General features: G+C 38.9%; 1 protein-coding gene across 4 annotated transcripts in view; it reads right to left on the reverse strand.

The window, feature by feature from the left end:
• Nucleotides 1–22,317, reverse strand: part of ESYT2 (extended synaptotagmin 2) — an 82,752-nt gene that overhangs the window by 46,547 nt on the left and 13,888 nt on the right. For all 4 annotated transcript variants that reach the window (XM_035316898.1, XM_035316899.1, XM_035316900.1 and 1 more), the window contains exons 2-6: nucleotides 8,970–9,011; nucleotides 7,945–8,079; nucleotides 6,738–6,814; nucleotides 979–1,051; nucleotides 37–126 (exon numbers count right to left, since the gene is read on the reverse strand). In XM_035316898.1, coding sequence (XP_035172789.1) covers nucleotides 37–126; nucleotides 979–1,051; nucleotides 6,738–6,814; nucleotides 7,945–8,079; nucleotides 8,970–9,011 — 417 coding nt within the window. The remainder of the gene's footprint in view (nucleotides 1–36; nucleotides 127–978; nucleotides 1,052–6,737; nucleotides 6,815–7,944; nucleotides 8,080–8,969; nucleotides 9,012–22,317) is intronic.

Genomic DNA, 22,317 nt, shown 5'->3' on the forward strand with positions numbered 1-22,317 from the left:
CCTAAAAAGACTAGAAACAGAGATAATAGTACTTACAGGTTTCCTAAGGAAAAAAAGTGATAGTGCTCCAATTAGGGGCATGTCTCCAATTAGTGGTTCCAGGATAACTCTCATAGTACCATGGATCTAGAGAAGGAGAGGAAATAAAAATGGCAATAGAATTTACTTTAGTTTGAGTTTTAAACAAAATCTTTTCACTGGCAATGCTTACACTCTTAATTCATGAAGTTCCTAAGTATGGAAGAATTTTTGATATCTATCTATATTTGTATCTATCACGTCATCCAAATCAAAAAAAAAATTTACACAGGTTCTAAACAGTTGGACTTACAGACTCGTTTCATTCATCTACATGATACTATGTCATGCCAAGTAATAATTTTGCTAAAAATATTAAGTAGGTTATTTATATAATTCAACATAAACAAATATGGTACCAAACAAAACAGTAGAATCCATACATATTAGAAGAAAAGTAGGTACATACTTGTAGTTATCTCAAGACAAAAAAAATAAAAATCATACTTTTTTTTTCCATGTTAGAGAGATCTGTCACTAGAAATTTGAGGAAACCTGTAAAACATTATCAAAAGGTAAGAGCACCCATCCCTAAAACTAATAATCACATCTAACACTGAGATATTAAATTAAAAAGAGTTTTAAGGTCCATGATTCCCCTCATGAACCTACCTCTCACATGTACACTTGAACTGGCTCAATGTGAAATTATGTCTATCTTTTCCAAGTAGAAAATGGTATTGATTTAAAACAGCTCTATAACTGAATGTACCCTTTCAGTTAAGTCATGTTACTGAAGTTTACATAATATCAGTATTATGCAATTGTGAAAAAAAAAGTACGCAACAAAATTACACAATTACGGGTGTAATTTGGCAATCTGTAGATTATGTCATCAGCAAAGGACAATTCAGTGATGACTGGCTATCAAAATAAAAAAAGAAAAATATTGAACTTCACCTGGATACTTTTCACACCAGCTCTGCAGAAGTATCGCTTGATCTCCAAGTCAATTTCACAGTTTCCAACAAAACTAAGAAAAAAACATGGAGAACATTTCATTTTTATAGACTAAACTGCAATAGTGTTAGTTTTACTCTGAATATGGCAATACTTTGCATCTGTCTATACACAAAAAATGCATGTAAACACTAAAACATAACAAAGTCAAGATAGTCGGAAAAAAAGACATGCCCCTCAAAACATCACTACTATCATCAAAACACTCAGAAATTAATACAAAGAAGTATATTATCATTTCCAGAAGTATGCATAAGACAAAACATAGGTGTAGCCTTATTTTGGGGAAATAATGGACACACAATTCATATTCCATTTTAGGAAAGCTATTATGCAAGTCTCATTGACACTATGTGCTCCTAAACCCACTTTCACCTGGTGTAATCATGAGAAGCACTATACAAAGGCTGTTATTTTGCTACAAATCAAAAGTTGTCTGAATTATTCAAAGACTTGCTAAAACAGTCATATTTAGAAATTCAGTAAGTTGGGCATGCTGAGCTGGAGGAATTCGTTGAGCAAGGCTTAAGCCAAAACAGAATCAAGCCCTTTCTGAAGGGAGAGGGAAGGAAACAAGAAAATAACATATTAAAACCATGAAAGTTTTCCCTTGAACAGTTCTTGCATCCCATTTTGGGGGGCACCCCTTACTGGGTCAGAAGATTAAGACTGTGCACATGGTGGCCTAAATATCAGAGAGAGATTTGTATAAGATTGTAAAATCCCTATCTATTTTGCCCAGGTGATAAGGCTGAAAAATTAGCCACACAGAATACAGACTCAGATTTTAGCTGCTGCATTCCCTGAAGCTCCATACAGGTCAAACATGTATCAGCTGAGAGCTGAGCAAATCTTCTAGAAGAGCAAAGCTTCTCCTACAACTGAGATGCCATGAGTGTATTGGGTTTACATGGCAATGGTTTGGTAGCGTGGGGCTGCAGGAGTGGCCTCTGTGAGAAGAATCCAGCAGCTGCCCCATGTCAGATCAGAGGCAGTTTCAACCCACTCCAAAGGGACCTGTCAGTGGCTAGATCTGAACCAGTAAGCAAAGTTGTTTGCACCTCTGTGAGAGCAGAATTAAGAAAGGGGAAAAAAACTGCAGAACAGCAGCTCTAAGAGAGGGGTGAGAAGCAGCCCTGCAGCCCCCAAGGTCAGTGCAGCTGGAGGTGCTCTAGGCACCCAGCAGCAGTTCCCCTGCGGCCTGTGGAGAGGCCCCTGGTGGAGCAGGCTGTCCCCCTGCAGCCCATGGGTCCCACATGGAGCAGATCTCCACGCTGCAGCCCGTGGAGGAGCCCCCGGTGGAGCAGGTGGATGTGGCCTGGAGGAGGCTGCGGCCCATGGAGAGCCCCTGCAGGAGCAGGCCCCGGGCCGGAGCTGCAGCCCGTGGAGAGGAGCCCACGCAGGAGCAGGGGGTCTGGGGGGAGCTGCTGCCCGTGGGGGACCCGTGCTGGAGCAGTTTGCTCCTGGGGGATGGACCCCGTGGGACGGAGCCGTGTGGGAGCAGGTCTTGAAGAGCTGCTGCCTGTGGGCAGCCCCCGCAGGCTCAGCTGGGGAAGGACGGCATCCCGTGGGAGGGACCCTGTGTGGAGCAGGGGCAGAGAGGGACCGTGAGGGAGAGGAGGAGATGAAGCCTCAGGGACTGATCGCAGTCCCCATACCACTGCACCACCAGGAGGGAAGAAGGAGAACATGGTGGATGGGGATAGATGTCTTTAGTTCTCACTGTTCTAGTCTGCTAGTTATAGGCAATACATCATATTAAATTCTTTATGAGTTTTGCCTGTGACAGTAATTGCTGGGTGATGTCCCTGTCCTTATCTCAACCCTTGACCCCATTTTTCATAATATGTTTTCTCCCCCTTTCCCTTTGAGGAAGGGGAGGGAGAGGTTGTGGTGGAGTTCAGCTGCCCAGCTATGTAAAATCACCACAGTGAGTCATATCGGGTCTAAAAACAAACTAATTCTGAGATTTAACAAGGAATTTAGGAAGAAAGCTTGTGATATTTCACACGGAAATTAGTATAAATGATTCTATTGAGTAAGAGACAACAAAAACAAACTAGGAATCATACCTACTGGCTGAAGAAGGCTACCTATGAAGATACAGGTTATAAGGAAATGACAAATGAAATCTGAAAAGCTTCCTGAATGAACCACCTAATTAAAAAAAAATGAAATAAGGAACTAAGAGAGGAGATAAAGCAGCTTAAGCAAGGCCAGACACTGTTGAAAAGAGATTTTTCCTCTTACAGGGCACCTTGTTCCAGATGCTGTAGTAGAAGCAAGGCTTCCTCAAGTTTAACTTTTTTCTGTTGCTGTTGAAGCAACTGCAAGATTTCCTATTCCCTTCTGAGCTTTAATTCAATCATCTAGCACTACTATTTCTCAATTTGTTCAAGTAGTAATTGGATGGATTTTCATTTTTTAATCTGATGCCTGCTGATAAAAACAGGTAGGTAGTTTTCTGTTCTTCCAAACTTATCTGTAGAAGCCCAAAGAGAAGCATGAAAAACAGTGTCATATTAAAAGTTGCATCAAGATCAATTGCTTGAGAAATCCTAGAATTGATACACTTCAGTCCTGAAATCTGAATTGGTTAGTTTTATAACCTAACTATGGAAACATGTTTTTTTAAAAAAAAATATTTGCAGATTACTAATTGATACTGGTGGATCTTCATATGCTGAATAGCTCTGCTGAACTACATTTTCAAATTTGAAATCTTTTCCTTTCTATGGTGCACAGGAACATCAACCATTAGCAAGAAGGAGCTACCTATACAGGATTGTCATGGAAGGTATGTCATGGAAGGTATGCTAGTTACAGAACTGTATCAATTTTGAATTCTCAAAAGGCTTCTTATTTTCCAGAAGGCCTAACCTGTACAGTGAAAAATTGTTCAGACATTTTTAGGAGTCTGGTGAATCTTATTATGGAAATGTCTGGGAAATAACAAAGAAAATGTAGTTGCTCTCCTCATAGCTTAAAGATCAACCCAAGATGAAATAAATTACTCTCACAGCATAAGCAGGAAGGTAGGACCCCTGCCCCTTTCCCCCAGCAACCAATATCCATGAGGTGCAATCAAAAGAAAATGAAAGTAAGAGTTACTGCATTCATGACATCCTTTATTCAAAGCATCTGCAGTCTCCTGCACTCCATGTGTGATGATGCTGTCTATGTAAAGTCAAACAAATGCAAATCTTTTCAAGCCTTTAAACAGAAATAAACAATAGTTCCAAAACATTCTTGTAACATGCAACATTGGAATTTATTTCAGACTATTCTAAGTCTCCAGAGTGTGGAGAACTGGTAGATGACATCATGACAGGGGTCTTTGTGAAAGGAAGGTGACTATTGCTTTCTCTGGAAAGAATGTAGTGTGACTGTACAGTTTAAAAATAGGTTTATAATTTTTAATTCACCATTTTAAACAATCTAATTTATATATATATAATTATATAACAACACATTATAGATAGCAGAAAGGTCAACTCAAGTTATTTGTATAATGAAGACTGGGTATTAATATGTTCATTTGAAAAATCCACAATAACATGGCTGCTAAATGAAGTAAAAGAATAATAAACTGCAGTTGAGGATACAAAGTCAACAACTTTCAACCCTGTAATAAAGGTAAATATGATTTTATCTGCTAAGATACTTGGCTGGGTCCATCAACAGTCATTGTAGTACAGAATGTGCCACTGTAACACGGCATACAACTTGAAGACTCATTTAGTAAGCAAATTCTATACATTCAGATCATAATGTCTGAGAAATGTTAGAGAGATAAATTATTATTTAATGAGGACAGTATTGGATGAATACAGGAACAGCTGTACTGAGTCAGACCAGAAGCAAAGCATAATTTATGTGATCAATGTAGTCAACAGGAGATATCCAGAGGGGGGAAAAAAAAAATTAAGAACTAAGAATAGCACTAAGACTGTTTCCCAGATTACAGTGATCTGTGATTCTGTATTTTGGACTATCTCCATTATTTTTAAAAAGTCACTGAACCCATTTTTACTTTTGACTTGTGACAATGCAACATTAGCAAATTTCTTCATTCAAGAATGTCATTGAAAAAAATAAAAATTGTGTTTAAATCTACAGCCTAAAACTTTCTTTCAGTACCTCTAGTTTTTGTGCTACAGGAAGGTGACAAAACTCACTTGTATGTTATTAATAAGAACTTCCTCAATCTCTCAATTGTTTTTGGCCTTCTCTACTATTGTTTACATTTAATTTGACAGTTTCTTATTTTTTATTGATTCATAACCTGAATCTTTCAAGTGTTTAATGCATTCATGTAGGTAAGCAAAATTTCTATTTATTCAGAATTTATCTTTATTTCTTCAAGTAGTTAAGATTTTTCCCTCACACCTTCTTGTCACCAGAAACTAGACTTTTAAATTTTAACATGAGTTTTGACAAATTTGGAACATAAAAGAAAAACCAAGTGCTCCTTTGCAAATGTGATCCTGAAATTTAATTTTCACAAATTTTTAGCAAAGAGAAAACTGAAGAGATTTTCTTTTTCAGTACTAACACCATCCATCCAGTGAAACACTCTCTACAAAAAATGCTGCTTGTATTTCGTCCATCACCACCTAGCCCTGATGTAGATAGCTCTCTTCTTCCTACAGATACAACGTGATTCAACTCAAAGATATTGGCCCCTGCTCACAGAGATAGTCAGCCTCCCAACTCTAAAACCCAGGAAAGGATGCAGCAGCCAATTTAGATCTTCTCTTAACACTCTGAGGCCCATCTTAGATAAAGAAGCCTACAATCTTCAGCATAGTTGGGATTTAGATAAATATTTCAAAATTAAAAATAACTAAGTTCAAAGTTCAGAACTGATTTTGGAAAATGGGCTGAGAGGCCCAATTATCCTGCCCGTTACTGCCAGGGAAGCAGCAAGAAATGCAGAAGGCTGCTGTTGGATGGATCATCAGTGACTGACAAACCTGGTCTTTCTACAAGGTACAAAAAGGTAGAAGTAGTCACCGTAAAGTTTATCTATGACTGCGAAATACACAAATGCTGCTAGATTCACCGAGTGTGCTTTCAAAAAACTCTCTATCTGTAGATAGTGTTGAGAAAGACTTTGGCAAGCATTGGCTAGATCTATTTATAAACCTATATAAAAGGGGTCACGAGGAAAGGGCAAAGAAACCTGAAGCTGCTGAGCATTATATAATACATAGATTTACTTCAGTTGGTGGTATGAGCACAAGTTACTTCAGCAACTATCATTCTGTTTATCCGATAGCGTGTTTATAAAGAATCTAAGTAACTGAGAAAAGACAAAAATACCTAAACATCTTATATCTGAAATTTTAGATTAGACTAAACCCGATGGCAAAGTTTTAATGCATTAAAAAATAATAGTAATAATAATAAAAAAAAACAAAGATCATGCTTTAGCTCTGGAAAGTTTTCTTATTATTATTATTTAAACAATGTTAGTTTAGTGATGCAGTCACACACTGAGTTGATACACTACTTCCCTCAAATTAATTCTATTTACAGCATGCAGTTCCTTCCTCCATTCATATGCAATCAATTAGAGGTAATTATATTTGTGCACCAAAGTAATTATTTTCCTCTCACCCCAGCATAACTGCCCAATCAAAAAAGGCACGTATTCTAAAGCATGGACACAGCTGTAATATGAAAATAAAGACTACCTGATTTGAAGATCCAAAATGATCTGCCTTTTGTCCACATTTTCAGTGTACACTTTTACACCATTTATCCTCAGCGGCTGAAACAATGAAGCAAATCAAAGTTGGATGCTTCTGCTGTATACATCATATCAGACTCTTAAATTAGAAATAAAGGTGAATATACAAATATTCATGTCCAAAGGTAAACAAGTTAGCCATTTACTATAAGCATTATTAAAAGGCATTAAGCATTATTAAAGAAGCAACTCTATCAGTTCAGCTCAAAACAATCAAAAGCATCCACTCAATCACAGTCCTTCTGGCAATTAGACTAGGTTTAGACTGCTGGATTTCAAGATTTACCAAAGATTTAATATCAGGTTTCTATGCTCCTCCCCTCCCCCTACTAGTATAGTTTCTCTATACTAGAGCACATCTGACACTCTCAGACAAAGCAATCTGTCACCTCCCTGTGCAACTAAAACAACTACTCCTTAGGGGAATCTGGTCAGAATAGATGGAAAATAGTCCATAATCGCCAAAAAAATACCATGTAAAGTACTTTGTGCAGCTTTTTAAAAAAAATAATCTAAAAAAGTAAGGTTTTGGTCCACAAAGGTAAGAATAAGTAGTTCCCAGCCTATTGCAAACAACGTTAACTTATTCTTAGCTTGGACTGGTCAGACAGGCTCTTCTGCAGGCATGTGAGAGTTCTATGCCATGACCCTTTCTTTCATGGGAACGAACAGCAGGTGTACACCTAGCTGTTCCTTGAAATTGTTATATGCAGACCTGGGAAAAGCTGAGCCAGCAGCCTTGTGACTGGACTCCATACATCACATGCTGAATTTGTTAAAAGACAAGGTAACTGCACTTGGATCTTCTGATAAGAAAAGGATAGTGTTTCCTGCTCACTTAATGTAAAGCATTACATGAACAGTATTAAAATCACGTTGCTATGTGCTCTTCACATGACTAGGAATTACTTTAAGTCTTCCCTCCTGTTCTCCAGCAGATTTCTACAGAAGACACAGCAGGGAAAAGAACCCCAAACCCATAACAATGTTAAAAAAAAGCCTAACACATTTTTATTTTAACATTACAACAGAAAACAGAATCAGGCTTACCACCAAGTGTCATCGAGAAGTGGTTTTGTGTAGATTTGAACAAGATATATTAAAATGGTACATAAAGTAGAGCCTCTTAAAAAACTTCAGCAGAAACTGACCTGATGACCAATATCAATCTTTGTAAAACTAAAGGTGCTGAGGTGGTTGTTTGCTCCTCTTACTGCTGGTTCTATGGTCTCCCGGAAGAGTTTCTCAATAAATTGGCAGATAAAAGGCCACATCTGTTTTACAGTCTAAGAGGGGAAAAAAAAAAAGGAAAAAACCTACATTGAACACAACTTCAAACAAAGATATTTTTAAAGGCTGATATTAAGAAATGTTGTACAAAGTTTTGAACACACCAGATCTCTAGACAGTTCATTACAGACATATGAAGTGGTAACTTTTTACATACATTTACATACACTTAATATACACGAAAGCTTTCTGGACTTCTCATCTCAATTATTGTGTGTTTTACACACCTGCACAAACCAACCACTGGAAGAAGAACTAAAGTAATATTGAGAAATTTAATTTTTTTATCACATTAATTCAATGCAGTCTGCACACGCTGAACAGTAGGGAGAAGGGTGATGAGGGTTAAGTCTATTTGCATTACTTGCTATTTTCTAATTTACTTCTTCACTCTTTGATTGAAAAATATTTTAAAAATACCCAAGCCACATAGATCTGTACCTTCTATTATTACAGTTACAAATCAAAACTGCAAAATTGGTTTATTTTTAGATTGTAGGTCAGGATCCTACAGTAACTGGAAAGCATCCCAGACAAAGAGAATATAAAAAACTGTGTTTACAGCTGGTATGACTTCCACGCAATTATAGCTGTCATTATTTTAATGTCATCTAAAGCCATTGTCCAAAAAATCACACGCAATCTCAGCATCATGAAAATAGAATCATGATAGATTACTTATCATGGCTGACTGAATCAACAAGTAGAAACTTCAAACGTACAGAGCACAGAAAGTTAAAACCATCCTGTTCTCAGATTCTTCCCCACTGTTTTTATTTTTATTTTTTTTAAAACCCAGATTTTCCTATCTCCTCCCATATGTTTTTTGGGGAGCATTTTTTTGTTTTGTTTTGCTTTTGGAAGCAGTGCTAATTACTACCCTTACCTTGTTGAGCCATTCTGCTCTCTCTGTATCTGGAAAATGGACCTAAAATAAAAAAGAAAAGTTAATACAAATATAAAAGATATTTTAGTTAATCACGTCCAGTCATTTATAATATCGAAAAGCTTAGTGATCTCCATATGAGCAGTATATACGAGCAAACAACACGTTAAGTACTTAGCATTCTTGACAAGAATATTAGAATTCAAGGAAATAAAATATGAACTCATTTCTGAGCTACATCAATGCAAGTCTAAGAATATATTTAATATTGACAGCTGGAATAAAGTATTGGTTTAACACCACGAACAAACTAAAAAAAAAGAAAATAAGCATAGCTGACACAGCTATTACAAGATGTCAACAAAATTTACCTCTCATGTTTCAAGAGATCCTAACACGACATACATGACTGCAAGAATTTTGACTGCACTTCTTTCATTTGTTCCAGATCTTTTGCAATATCAATAAATTATGGTTAGAAATTTTTATTCAGTGAAGCTGAAGCTCAGGTATATGGATTTAAGTTTCACCAATACCTTGTCAAAACATTTTTTCAATAATTTATTTTTTTAAGCAACTGCAGAAATCAGCGAGAGACAAGAGAATGATGATATATATAGTGGATGAAAGTACCCGTTACAACAGGAAAATGCCAATTAAAATCTGGAAAAACAGCTGCAGCTTTCCAGACACAAAAGGAAAGCAAGGTTAGTAGCCTTACATACTCCACATACAAAAGACAGGTAAAAATTTGAAGTAGTTCAGCTGAAGCAGACCTATGCTTGCTTTTTTATTTTTTTAAGCTGTGAACAGCTTCAACGACAGGATGCAGATCACACTTCTGAAACACAGAAAGCCTCTGAACACATGAAAAAACTGCGACCTACATCTACCAACTTTTGTGACGCACCGTCTCTACTTAACTGATCTGCGAACTCTTAATCTCTTCATAGCATAACCAACTGTACTACTGGTTTTAACAGCAATGCCTACTGGTTATTTTTATTACGTATACATCTCAAATGAGAACAGTGAATTAGCTACACACTTCTTAAACTTTATTTTAAATGGCCAGAATTTGAAAGCAAGCCCCTGTAGTAATTTCAGTTAGATTTTTATTGAATTCTTGCATTAATGATGAGCACCACCATATTCTTGAGTATGCTCAAGTTATCTTCAGAGCACTCCTTAATTTCTACTAACCACACGTGTTTTAGCTCTGCTGGAGGATTAGACCCTGAATCAATATTGTCAGTTATTTTTCTAAACAACTTTTTACAAGTGTATCACAGATCTACCAAACCCACTACAAGTGGCACAAGAATGATCAACAGCATCTGCTTCTGACTGCAACAATCCTCAGCAGGATTTATTTTTATGAGAAATTCTATCAGTTAGTGATAACAAAAAAAATAATTATTAAAAATTGAGTGGTTTCAGAACCGTATTATCACACTTTTTATTTAGAATTTAATTCCTAGAAAATTATGGTGAGTAGGATGTCAGAAGTCTGTATTTAGAGGGTGTTTCTTGCTTTCTTAGAAAAGTACTTCACATTTTCAATGACTTGGTTACCATATGTACATGAAATTACAGCTGAATGAAGCTTATGCCCAAATTTTGTCTCCCAGGATTCTCAAGTTGCTTCCAGTGGTCAAAAAGTCAAAGGAAGGAAAAGAACCAACACTATGCCAGCCCTAGTGCTAATAAGGAACATTTTGGTCTCTTTCCTAAAAGACTTGCCTGCTGAATCTGCAGACAGCAAATGTGTTAATTTGCAGTCATTACGCATCTCTGAAGCATGATGTTGGACAACCACATGTAATTCATTCCAATTTGCTACCCAGATTTAAGGTTAAAGCATAGGCCACACAAAGGATGCTACACACACAGCTGACACTCAATGCACCTGAATGCAATGACAGAGGCAGCAGCATCTCCCTCTGGTACCCAACAAGCACCCTTCCCTTTCTGTCCTGACTTAACGTAAAATAACCAGAGAGGCTGAGAAAGAACCAAGAGGCCACTTACACGAACAGCCACATGCGCTAATTATTTTGGAATTTTCTTTATCTACACTACAAGCTTTGTTAGACCTTAACAAGGCTAGACTCTTAATTTTTCACATATTAATAGTTACTTGTCCTTTAGTGTGTCACACCCATTGTGCTCCTACTGCTTAGGTTAGGACTATAGGAAACCCAGTTTACTCCTGCAGTTGCACATGTTAGAGGGTAACAAACTGTGAGTTTTAAAGCACAAAGAATAATATTCATGCCTTAGATATAATTCTTAGTTCTATGCAAGAGAATATCTACATAATATGTACATATCCACATAAATGTCACTAAAAGCAAGCATTGACAAGAAAGTAAGAAACCATTAGGTTCCAGCATCCTTCTGGATATAATTGTGAACTGCTCTCAGCATAAGTCACAGGTATCAATAATCAACTATAAAATAAATATTATGTATATACATATTAGTAGTTGTTATCCACTGATCCTCTCACTCTAAAGCGAGACGGCATGGAAAAAACATTACCATTATGTGAACCTTTGAATTATGATTGCCAGATTAATTTGTCTAAACTCATTGCACTTTCAACTCAAATTGACTGGAGAAATTTGGTAAAAGAATCAAGAAAAGGAATCCCAGCATTGAGAGAATTAAAAGTATAATATAGCAGTGTTCAAGCTCAATTTAGCACCTCTTTAGTGAGTCCCAGTCAGCAAGGCAGGCAGGCCTAAAAACATTTTGGGCGAGAGAGAGCTGAACAGAGCTGTGGCCTAACAGACAGCATATTCCAGCCAGCAATTCCCTCTCTCAAGAAATGAGAAGCAGCAGCAGAGGAATCTTCCTTTGCACAGAGGAATCCGCTCCGAGTCTTCTGCTGCTCCACACAACATGAAAATGCTGCTCCTCAAACCCAGGCTGGGGACATCCACTATTCTCTAATGAGAGGTAATTTTAAGTAAAATGAGTAATTATAAAGTAAAATGAGGGTGAGCTGGAAGGGAAAACAGAGCAGCCAGGTCTGTCTCCTGTGACACTGACCATCTCCATTTTCTCTTCCCAATAATTCACCTCCACTGTTATTCTAGCAATTTTCCTAACTTTTTCAACCCCAGAAATGTTGCAGCTCCCTTATCTTCTGAATTAAGAGGAAAAAAAAAAAAAACACAGCAAACATCCACTGTTGCAGAGCTGCTGGATTCAGTATTCCTGAAAGAAGCTGAAATAGTTAATAATTAGGGTTCTTCAAAGCACTGCAATTAACCACAGGCACTTGCTGACTAAATTAACAAACAACTGCTGTTTCCATTACTCTCTGGCAATCACAGTTTGTTTCTGTTTAGCATGCTTTGGCATGGATTCTGTGTTTGCAGTCTTAAATATATCAAAATTACTAGCCTTTGCACAGCAAAATTCATATTCAGTATTATAAATGCTGTAAGCTGTCAGTACGGAATTAGGCAAGGACACTTGAAACAACTTTACTGAGAATCATTAGGCGTGTGTTGTATATGGAAAGGCTTTTATCAGAAGCATCTGGGAGATCCAGAAGCAGGCTGAATATATGACAGAACTGATTTCCTATACACTATCACAGCCCACGGGGTACTCCTCAAAACTCTAATTACAAAGGTCTATGTAAATCAGCAAGACTAACCACATCCTAAAACTAAAACCTATCTAAAATAAGCAGCACAGGTTTTGACAGTAATTGCCTGTAACCAAATCTCAAACATCTGAAAATCTAAAGGAGTGGGGGAAGGGCCCTAGTATCGATTACTACGGCTGTCTGAGCACTATAAAACCTGAAAGTAAAGTAGAAATATTAGAAAAATGGAAACTTATTTAAATGGAAGAAGCAGTCACAATGCTGAGCAAGGTTAAGGATTGTATTTATTTATAAACTGGAATGTGAGCCATTGAAATGCTTGGACAACACGTCGGAAAACAAAATAAACCTTTAAAAAAGAATTACATGCCCTTTGAGCCAGCTCTGCACCTATGAGATGAGAGTGGTATTAGACACACATACTTGGTATCACATCAAATGTTCCTACGATGCCCTACCGGCACAAACATCGTCATCCCATGTGAGCTGCCGCTATCGGTTCAGCGAGTCCTAGGAGCTGCCACAAGCTACAGAGCTCTGCTCAGCCCAAGCTTTCCAGCGCAACGTCTGCCGTGTTCTTCCCTGTCCCACAGGCTGTCTGCCTCAGGGTCCCTGCGAGCACCAAGGTGAAGAAGTAATTCTTTCAACAACGTGGCAAGTACACACTAAAAGGTTGGCTCTAGTAGAAAGGCTGAAACAGATTTTCAACACCTTTGGATTTAAATAGTAACACAGGAAAGTTACTATAACAAAAGTGATACCCCTCAGGTATTGGAACTGAAACTCTAAATGGTGTAAGAAAGTTGTATTACATTGCCTCCTGTTACCTCTGCTCCTCTCCTCTTCTTAATGTCTAAAGAAAGGCCTAATATGTTGACCTGTTTAAAATGGAAATGAACAGTAGCTCACAGAGATGGGATAAATATCCTGACATGTATTTCTACGTATTATATCTGGAAGACGAGGAAAATGATTAGCAGCGTATCGTCTGGTTTTGTGAAGTCAGGCTACGCTAGTGTAAAACAAGTCTTCCTAAAATGCTGCAACAGGCTGCAGCACAGTTAGAAGAGTCACTGCTACCTATACACACATTGCTGAATTTATCTAAGGCCCAAACTATAAAGAGGGGTCATACACCCAAACCTTCTGCTGTGCTAGAATTAGAACATTAAATTGAAATTATTTGATGTTTTTAAATGCACAAATTCTTTTTGTGCATTTCGTGCTATATTCTTTTTTTCCTCAGTGATTACTAATGTACACGATTTTCTCATTTAAGTACTACAGGATTCCAGTTTGTTTCAATATTAAAAAAATACCAATTATGAACATCAGACTAATTGAGAAAGCTGTCCTGTTTCCCCAGCCCAGCCCCTCTCATTGCAGAAGGCACTGGGAATCACAAAGCTGACAAGCCTGCAATTTCTTTGCTATCTGGATATCTGCTGCAACGGCAAACACCATCTTCGAAAACTCAAAATAATACTGTTATTTGCAAAGAAATGCTCTAGTGCCCTGATACAACTGACATGGTCACCCAGAAGCTGGTCTTGCAATTCAGAACTGAAGGATGCTGAGGCAGCACGAAGCCCAAGTTCAATTTTCACCAGGCATACCTCTCACTTCAGCATCTATTAAATGCTTCACTCATACTGGCAGCGAGGCTTGTTGAGAACTACATTACTTTTCATCAGTTTGACTCACCATCATGAAAACTAAATAAAATTTGCTTAAGTGCTGCTATTTTTGCATTTGAGTACAAAGAGAGATGGAGCAAGCATGCTGCAAGACAAAGTTACCCAGAGCCCTCCTATTTAGCAGCAGCTTGCCATAATAAAATCCTCCGGGATAAGCATTCTAAGCAGCTGCACTGGAAAAATGACAGAACAGTAGTCTGCTAGCAAGGAAACTGGGAAATCCTACTTCTAGCCTGACACTCAGCCTCTGCAAGCCCAACTGGAAGAATGCCGTTCAGCCTAAAATCTGAGAATCAGTAGCTTCCAGAACACACAAAGCAAATACTATATCCTTGCTGTGCCACTATTTTTTTTTTTTATTTTTTACAGAATTTCCTTTCAAACATCTGGAAATATATTGGCATGGGTTTGTCATATTTGTGTGCAAAACCCACCCTATCTACAGAGCAGACTGCTGCTGCCAGAGTAACCACACAGCTTCCCTCCGCCTGTTCCATCCCCAGTTGCAGTGCACCTCTTTATAAATAGAAAGCTTTGAGCCATCAGTCCTCCAGCACTGACTGATCTAGTGCAGCCTCATTTCAGAAGCATCTTCAAGTGCCAGCACATAGTACCGCTTACCAGGCTTCAATATCGAGGTGAAGTCGGCTAGCAAACTGCTTCATCCCCACTGTAGTTTAAGAGGATCTTGTAACGTTTTTCACTATCACTGTATTCAAATTTCTCTTCTACTTTGAGCTGGAAAAGGATCCTCTGCTTTCAACTGGAAAAGGACCCTAAGTTTGCAGTGATCAGTTTTTCAGCCAGGAAGGCCAAAAACCAGCCAAACAAACAAAAGCATCAGAATAAAAACAGATTGGGAAAATTAAGTTATACTTCTCATAGTTAGATGGCTAGGCTTTTTATTTTCATTTTAAAAATCTAATATAATAACAAAAATTCCATTATACTTCATGTAAAGGGATTTCAATTTAAAAGTGCTTAGGAAATCACTGGACACAGTAGCAAAGCATGGATTAGAAACCTGGTTAGGTGCAGTATGCACAGAGACCTAACTAACCCCATGTGTTCACCCCCCTGACACCTGGCCACTGCCTGGCAGACCATTACACCTGTTCATACCCATTAGTCAGAAGCCATCAAAAACAAGAACTCACCAAAATCAATCCCCAGGCTTAGGGGGAGCGGGAGATTCATAACAAGAACAGTTCAAGGCACCCATCATCTACTGGTTGAAACAAAACATTTACTGTTCTTGGAAACTACCAGTTGGAACAAAAACAATGTTGAGCACTTAATAATGAGAGGTGACACCAGCTGTTGGGTTTGCCATTTTGATCACTTCCTAGCCACATTTACAGCTGTGCTGTGACCTTCACTGCTTAAGTGGTCAGAAGGACAGCACAGTGCCCTTTGCCCATCTCACCTGCGTGGAGCATTCACTGCACTAAGTTATATTTTAAATGCCAATGTCCAATGACAGTCCAGGACAAGCAGAGTTAAATAAAGAACTGAGCAGCACGACCCTCCACACGAACAAAACAACCAAGCATTTACACTGCAAGCCTTGTTGTCACACCAGGTTACAGACATCTAGTGTAAGCAGTAGTTACAGGGCAGGGCATTTCATGACAGCTCCCGTTAGCACGTCTCCGGATTCCCACGAGCTTTGCAATCACTGCTGGCAGCAGAGTCCCAGGTTGTAAATGGTGAGACTGCGAAAGGTGTAGCATAAACAGCAGCTGTAAGGGCTCTTGCTGAATTTTGCTACCTGAAGTGCTGCTCAGTACTACATCTTGACACTTTGTCTACTTTATCCTGTTATACTCAACTGTCATTTCATTCTTCTTCCTCCTTTCCCTAGCAAGCTTAATTATCTTAAAATTTTAGCTTTCAGGCTTTGTAAGTTTTATAAAGGTATTAACACCTTCTTTTCAATTTGTCACATTTCAGAAACATCCTTTGTACTTCTAAGCCTACATGACAAATGCCTTTTCAATTCCATTGGGAATCCAGACATGTTCCCAAGGATCCTGCTGCATACCAGAATGTTTTGCTGCCTTGATGATCAACAGAAGAAAAATTTTCCTCTCTGGATTGTTAAATATTAGCTTTCAAACTGACTTATACAACCAGTGTGGCAGCACAACTTAATGTCCTTTGAGTTGTCTGCAGCTACGAAAAGAAGCGCTGGGCTCTGCACCAAATTGCTAACCACTCCTAACAGACTAAAGCAGTGAAAATTTTGTCTTACTTCACTGACACACCACCCACTTTCCTAACTAACCCCTGCAGTCAGGAGCTCTGACTCATTACACTTAAGGTTCCTTCACAAGGGAGAACTTACCCATTAACACTTGGTAAATTATACAGCTGGTCTCTAATGAGACCGTGCAGGCCTTCTGTGCAGATTAATATGGACATCAACATTCAGAAAAGACAAAAGTGTTCAAGAAGTACTGACCATCTTCTGCAAGACTCACTGCCCTCCTTAGCAGGGAAAGCCAATTTCCTTTCCTGTTTTTAACTGGCTTACCAGCAGCTAATTACTGAAGAGTACAATTATCTTCTTGACTCAATGTGCACATCTTGGCATGAAACTTAAAACAAAAAAAAACTATAATTCACAACACATTCAACACAGATCTAAGTGAACTCAGACAAATACCGACCACTTCAATGTTACTGGTTTGGGGATGAGCGAACTGCAAACTTGTGTTTGCAAAAAAACAAATAATCAAAAGGGAGAACTTCCAATTTTTTTTTTGTGTAGTATTCAAGCTAAAACAGAGTATCAGAGCATGCAAATTCAAGCTGGGTTATCCTGCATCTTGAGAAGTCAAACAAGTCTATAGAATATGCTCATCATGCAGTTTTTAAACTAGAAAAAAAAAAGTATATATGCACACTCATGTTTTGACTGACTCATAAGAGAAGCAAAAGTGTGCAACATCCTACATCCTGCACTTCATCCAGTACATCTAGCCAGTTTATTCTTCATTTTAAAGCATCTTTTTAACATAAAAGTCATTCAAAGTATAATGGAGAGTTGGAAATCCCCCTGTATCATTTCTACCTGCACCACTACAAACTTACTATATAAAATCCATAAAGCGTAAGGCTTATGGACGGACAACGTGTGGCCGCTTTGTTGAACCTGCAAATACTTTGTGATAAACTCTGTCCGAAAATCTAAAGCTATGCTGTGACAGAAAGAAGAACTTCCTAATGATGTGAACACGTTAGTTGCATCTCAGTTAACAAACATAGCAATAAAAATTGGTGGGGAGGAAAACCTGAGATAACTTGACAGCACCAGGCGTGGCATTACCAGCTTACACGTGTAGCTTTCTTGTTCTTCGGTTCAAGCACTTCGTCAGCCACCCACCAGAGCCCTCTGAAACTTAGTGGGCTCTTTGCTGTCCGTGTTCATTCCTTTTCTTCACTGCTTTAAGTACACCACCCACTCCACAAATCAGTTACAACACGCTCACTGGTAACACTACCATTTGATCCAGAAAGTGCAAAAAGCTTGCCTGAACAGGTTCTAAAACTTTCGGAAGTCCAAGCAAATTTCTTTAGAAAGTCACAGACAGGAAGTGTTATTTGCATATTTCTGTACTGCTTCTTACAGAAAGCTCAGTTTTCATATCAGATTACCTAAAAGCGGATGCACTACGATTTCTGACATCAGTTCTCCCTATTTTGTGTCGTGTCCCCATCCTCCCACCCCAGCAGAGTGTATTTCAGCACAACACACAACACGCTGTTATTTCTTAGAAAAAGACACCCAAAACACATCCCACACTTCCCTGGCAGCACTTAACGTAAGGACTCCTGCGCTAGGTGAGATCAAAGGCCCAGCTCACCCCACAGCCACAACTGATGTTCAAGGGAAAAGCACAAAAGCAGCACTATGATGTTATCCCTCCCTGAATATACTCACAGATTCTGCCGGGGCTGAGTAACCCTCGTGGCAGGACCGTGCTGAAAACAGGAAACCAATGAAATACGCAACTGGAAGACGCGCTGACCATTGAATTCCAACTCAGTGCAATTGCAGGCATCACTGTGCTATTTCTGGTTATAAACCCCACCCCAACACCATGGTGTTTGCTGCCATTGCTCAGCACAGAGCAGGAACAACAGCCTCGGTGTGGTTTGGGTAGCTTGAGTTGCTAAGGAAAGACTGAAGCATTCCCTGCCAGACCAAGTTTCTGAGCTCAGGTGTGTGACATCATGTGTGTGAGCTGCATGGTGGAGCCAGAACCCAGCCTGCCACCCAATGAAATTAACTGTTATCCTCATACACCAGCCTTACTGTTTTGGCTCTAGGTGTTATCAACAAGAGGTGCTTTGGAGGGGAAAAAAACAACTTCATCAAATGACAGAAGATAATGTTCAACACACTTCAAAACCCCACCAAGCTTCTGCAGGAATGTCCTTTGGTTTTGAAGTAGAAAAAGTTACTTTCATTATATACCGAGGAGGTTTTATGAGCATGCTTTCAGTCCGTGCCTACGGCTTGCAATTCCTGTCTTCATCCCAATCCTGGGTCCATTTCAATAGCCTTTCACCTGGCAGAAACATCCCATGACAGAGGTCAGCACTTCTTAGTCAAGAAGCCATTTTATAGCAAGCACAGCGAGCATGCTTAAGTCATACCTGCAGAAGGAAGAGAAACCACTGAAAAAAACACATCCACTGTTGAAAAGCAGCACGCTGGTTTAGCGCATTGAACTGGTGCATGTGGCATCTGCACGTTTACACCCACCAAGATGCAAATCTGCCACAAGACCCATAGTCAGTCACACAGCCTCCAACAGAAAGATATTGTAGGAAGGTCAGAAGCAGTAGGGTTTTCAGATCTAAATGCAACTAAATTTTATTATTGTGGCATTGGGAAAATACGTAAGATCTTGGCCCAAATGAAGTAAGCTGCCAAACTTGTACAAATTCTAGGAATTCCACAAATTGCACACTGCAGAAACTACTGCAGGAAGAATCCTTCTGCAGGTGGGAATAAGGCATGGGCAGTTTGGCCATGGAATGGAAACTGTGTCTATGACAAATAATAAATTAGAAATAGAAACAGACTGACAGCCAGCACTGAGACTTAACTTTGTTAACTTTGACACTGATTAATTTTTCACTGAAAAAAGTAAAATTTGAAATAAACACGGTTTAAGCCTTCTAAGGGATGCTGTTCTAGACCACACACAGAATAAGCAGGAGGGCAAAGCTTGCTTTCAGTCTGTCCCTTACCAAAAGGCTGACCAAGCTCTTCCAGTACATGGACATCAATGTGCTGCAGTACCTTTTCTCCAAGGCACTACAGAGTCTTGCAATATTATAGTTAAAACTCTCCCAGATATTTGAACGTCCTGTTGATCCTTTGACCTGTGTACACAGCAGCATTTCTCCAGTCACTTGACCTTCCCTGCAAGTCTTTACAAGACAACAAAACCAAGGAGAACAAAATATTGCCATGGGTAGGAAATATGGAGTTTAAAAATCAACATTTAACTTTAAAAAAAAAAAAATTTGCAAGTAGATTTCAAGGAGATGACATCTTTTAAGGTATCAGTAGAAAACAAAAATACAAATGACTAAATAAAGTAAAAAGCCCAGTCGTCAGCTGGCAATGCTTCACCCTACTAAATTCCTGCGGGCCCTGGTTCCAGATAACATCCCCTGAGATTCCAGCTTCCCGTGGACACAGATGCTCTCTCTCATGGCTGCAAACCAGCAGCAATGCCATCTTTCAAAACAGTTGTCTTGCAACATGCTCTGCCAAAACATTCTTCAGCCTCTGTTATGAATTCTTCCATCATAAAAACAGGGAAATAAAGTAATCATAAAACTCTAATAATAATAATAACACAAGTGTTCTTTCTAAGCCTGGCTATTTTTAAAGCAATACTAAAAAACAAAAGAAATACAAAAACCAAAAACTAAAGAATCTGCCTCCCCCTGCTCAGGAAGTTTACCATTTGGCAATGTATTTCTTGAAGGATACTTCATTTTCATTTCTCCAGTTTTAATATAAATTCACGATGCTTATTTTATTTGCATGTATTTAGAGAGGGAGATGTCGATTTCTGGAGAGAACATACTGTAGTTTTACTGAAGCAGTTACAAAACCAGCCCTTCAGTGGAACTTTAAACTGGGAAATAACTGCCCTCTCGAGTATATAGCCAAGATTTTCAAGAATAACACTGGTTAACTTCCAGGTACCAAGCCCAATCAAGCATGAGCAGTGACGTGAACCACAGAAAGTTGTTTCTGTACACACAGCCATGGCTCCTGCGCAGCAAGTGCTTACATCTGCGGGTACACACCAGGTAACCAGCCCTGTTGTAAGGGCAGTTCCTGCCCTCCAAACAAACCCTGGGCGGCAAGCAGGGGAGTGACTAAGATTTAGCATTGTCTTGGGCACAGAGAGGGGATGTTCGAGCATTAGACCGCTGGAATTGGTGGGTGTTCAGACAGGAGGGAGAGGGAGCAACAGAGGGGAGGGAAAAAAAAGTTGGCTAAGTTTTTCCTTATAGGAATGCAGTGCAGGGCTGTTATCTCTTCCCTCATATTGCTGATTATCATCAATGCTGCAGATAACCCAAGCATTTGGGGATCTCTTCAACATTCTTTATCCTAAGCTCTACCACTATAAACCGTCTATATTCCACTTTGCAATTTGGCAGTAAAAATGGTGAACATAAACTACTACTGCTTTACTTAGTGACAGCAGCAGTAAGTCACTTTGTAAGCACGCTGCCTGCAATTGAATCATAACACAAAGCACACAATGGGATTTTTAAGGAATGAGTCACTTCTAACTGACACTTAAGCTCTCCATTTCTGCATTTTGATTTTATCTGTGGTTCCACCTTGGATGTTTGCACACTGTACAGCTGCAATGGGGTAATCAGATCGTGCCCACTAGATCTGGTTGCAGCTCCGCACCAGGAAGACTCCTTTTACCTCTCGGCAACTTTTCTCCTATGTACAGTTTCACAGCAGTTTCAAAGGTTTCCATTTTTAAAGATTCAAATATTGGTGATCATTAGGATGATTTATTCTGCACCGATTTTTAAAATTCCTATCTTCTACATGTCCAACAGTGATCTAGTCAACCTACACCTGCTTTTTCATTAACAGACAGAAGAAGGACCTCTGGAGATACACGCCTGGCACCTTGAAACACTTCCCCCAGGGGCAAATAGAGTCCTCTGGAGATGCCTGTATTGATCATAAAGAAAATCTCAAATGAATACTGCCTGACTTCTAAACTTCAGTTAAGCAAATTCTAGTTCTGAATGGAAACCAAATGTCTTATGCCTAAAACCAAAATGAGTATCAGTTCTATTAGTGGGAATAAGTTTATATCAGTTGAAGACAACAGTCTGAGCTGACAAGAATCAACCACCTAGTCCATCAGTTCCCTAAAATCTAGCTTCAGGGAATCGGGCACACAACAATGACAGAATAACTACGGCGCTTAATTGGATTGCCCCTAAGCAGAACATTCTTTAATCTGGACTTTTCTTGATGGAGGCTATGTTTGTGCACGTGCAGGGAGTAGTATCTGCAGCCCAGCCACTCTTATCTCCTAAACTCTCAGCAGACTTACAATAGAGGCTGCTGTACCATACTAATCTTTTTTTTTTTTTTTTAACATAAGTTCTGTTGTAGAATATTTACTTTATACCTTAATTAAAATCTAACAGCTGTGGCCCACAGCATTCTTTGTTAATTTTAGGCAGGTAAAAAGTAACAATGGAGTTTTGACCTCATTACTCTACATGCTCATTATACAGAGATTTTCATTATACAGAGAAAAGGGACCTTGTGCAAAAAATTCAGCTCACTCCTTCCCACTGACTGAAGACAGATGGCAGAAAAAGGATTGCACCTCTCGAATGAGGTGCCCAAATTCGGCAGGATGAGTCTACATTTCAGTTTGCAATAGCAAATGTCATTATTTGTACTAATTGGCAACTTATTTTTTTTACAGCTTTTACTGCT

This window comes from Oxyura jamaicensis, chromosome 2 (genome assembly GCF_011077185.1).
Source record: "Oxyura jamaicensis isolate SHBP4307 breed ruddy duck chromosome 2, BPBGC_Ojam_1.0, whole genome shotgun sequence".
Lineage (NCBI taxonomy): Eukaryota > Metazoa > Chordata > Aves > Anseriformes > Anatidae > Oxyura > Oxyura jamaicensis.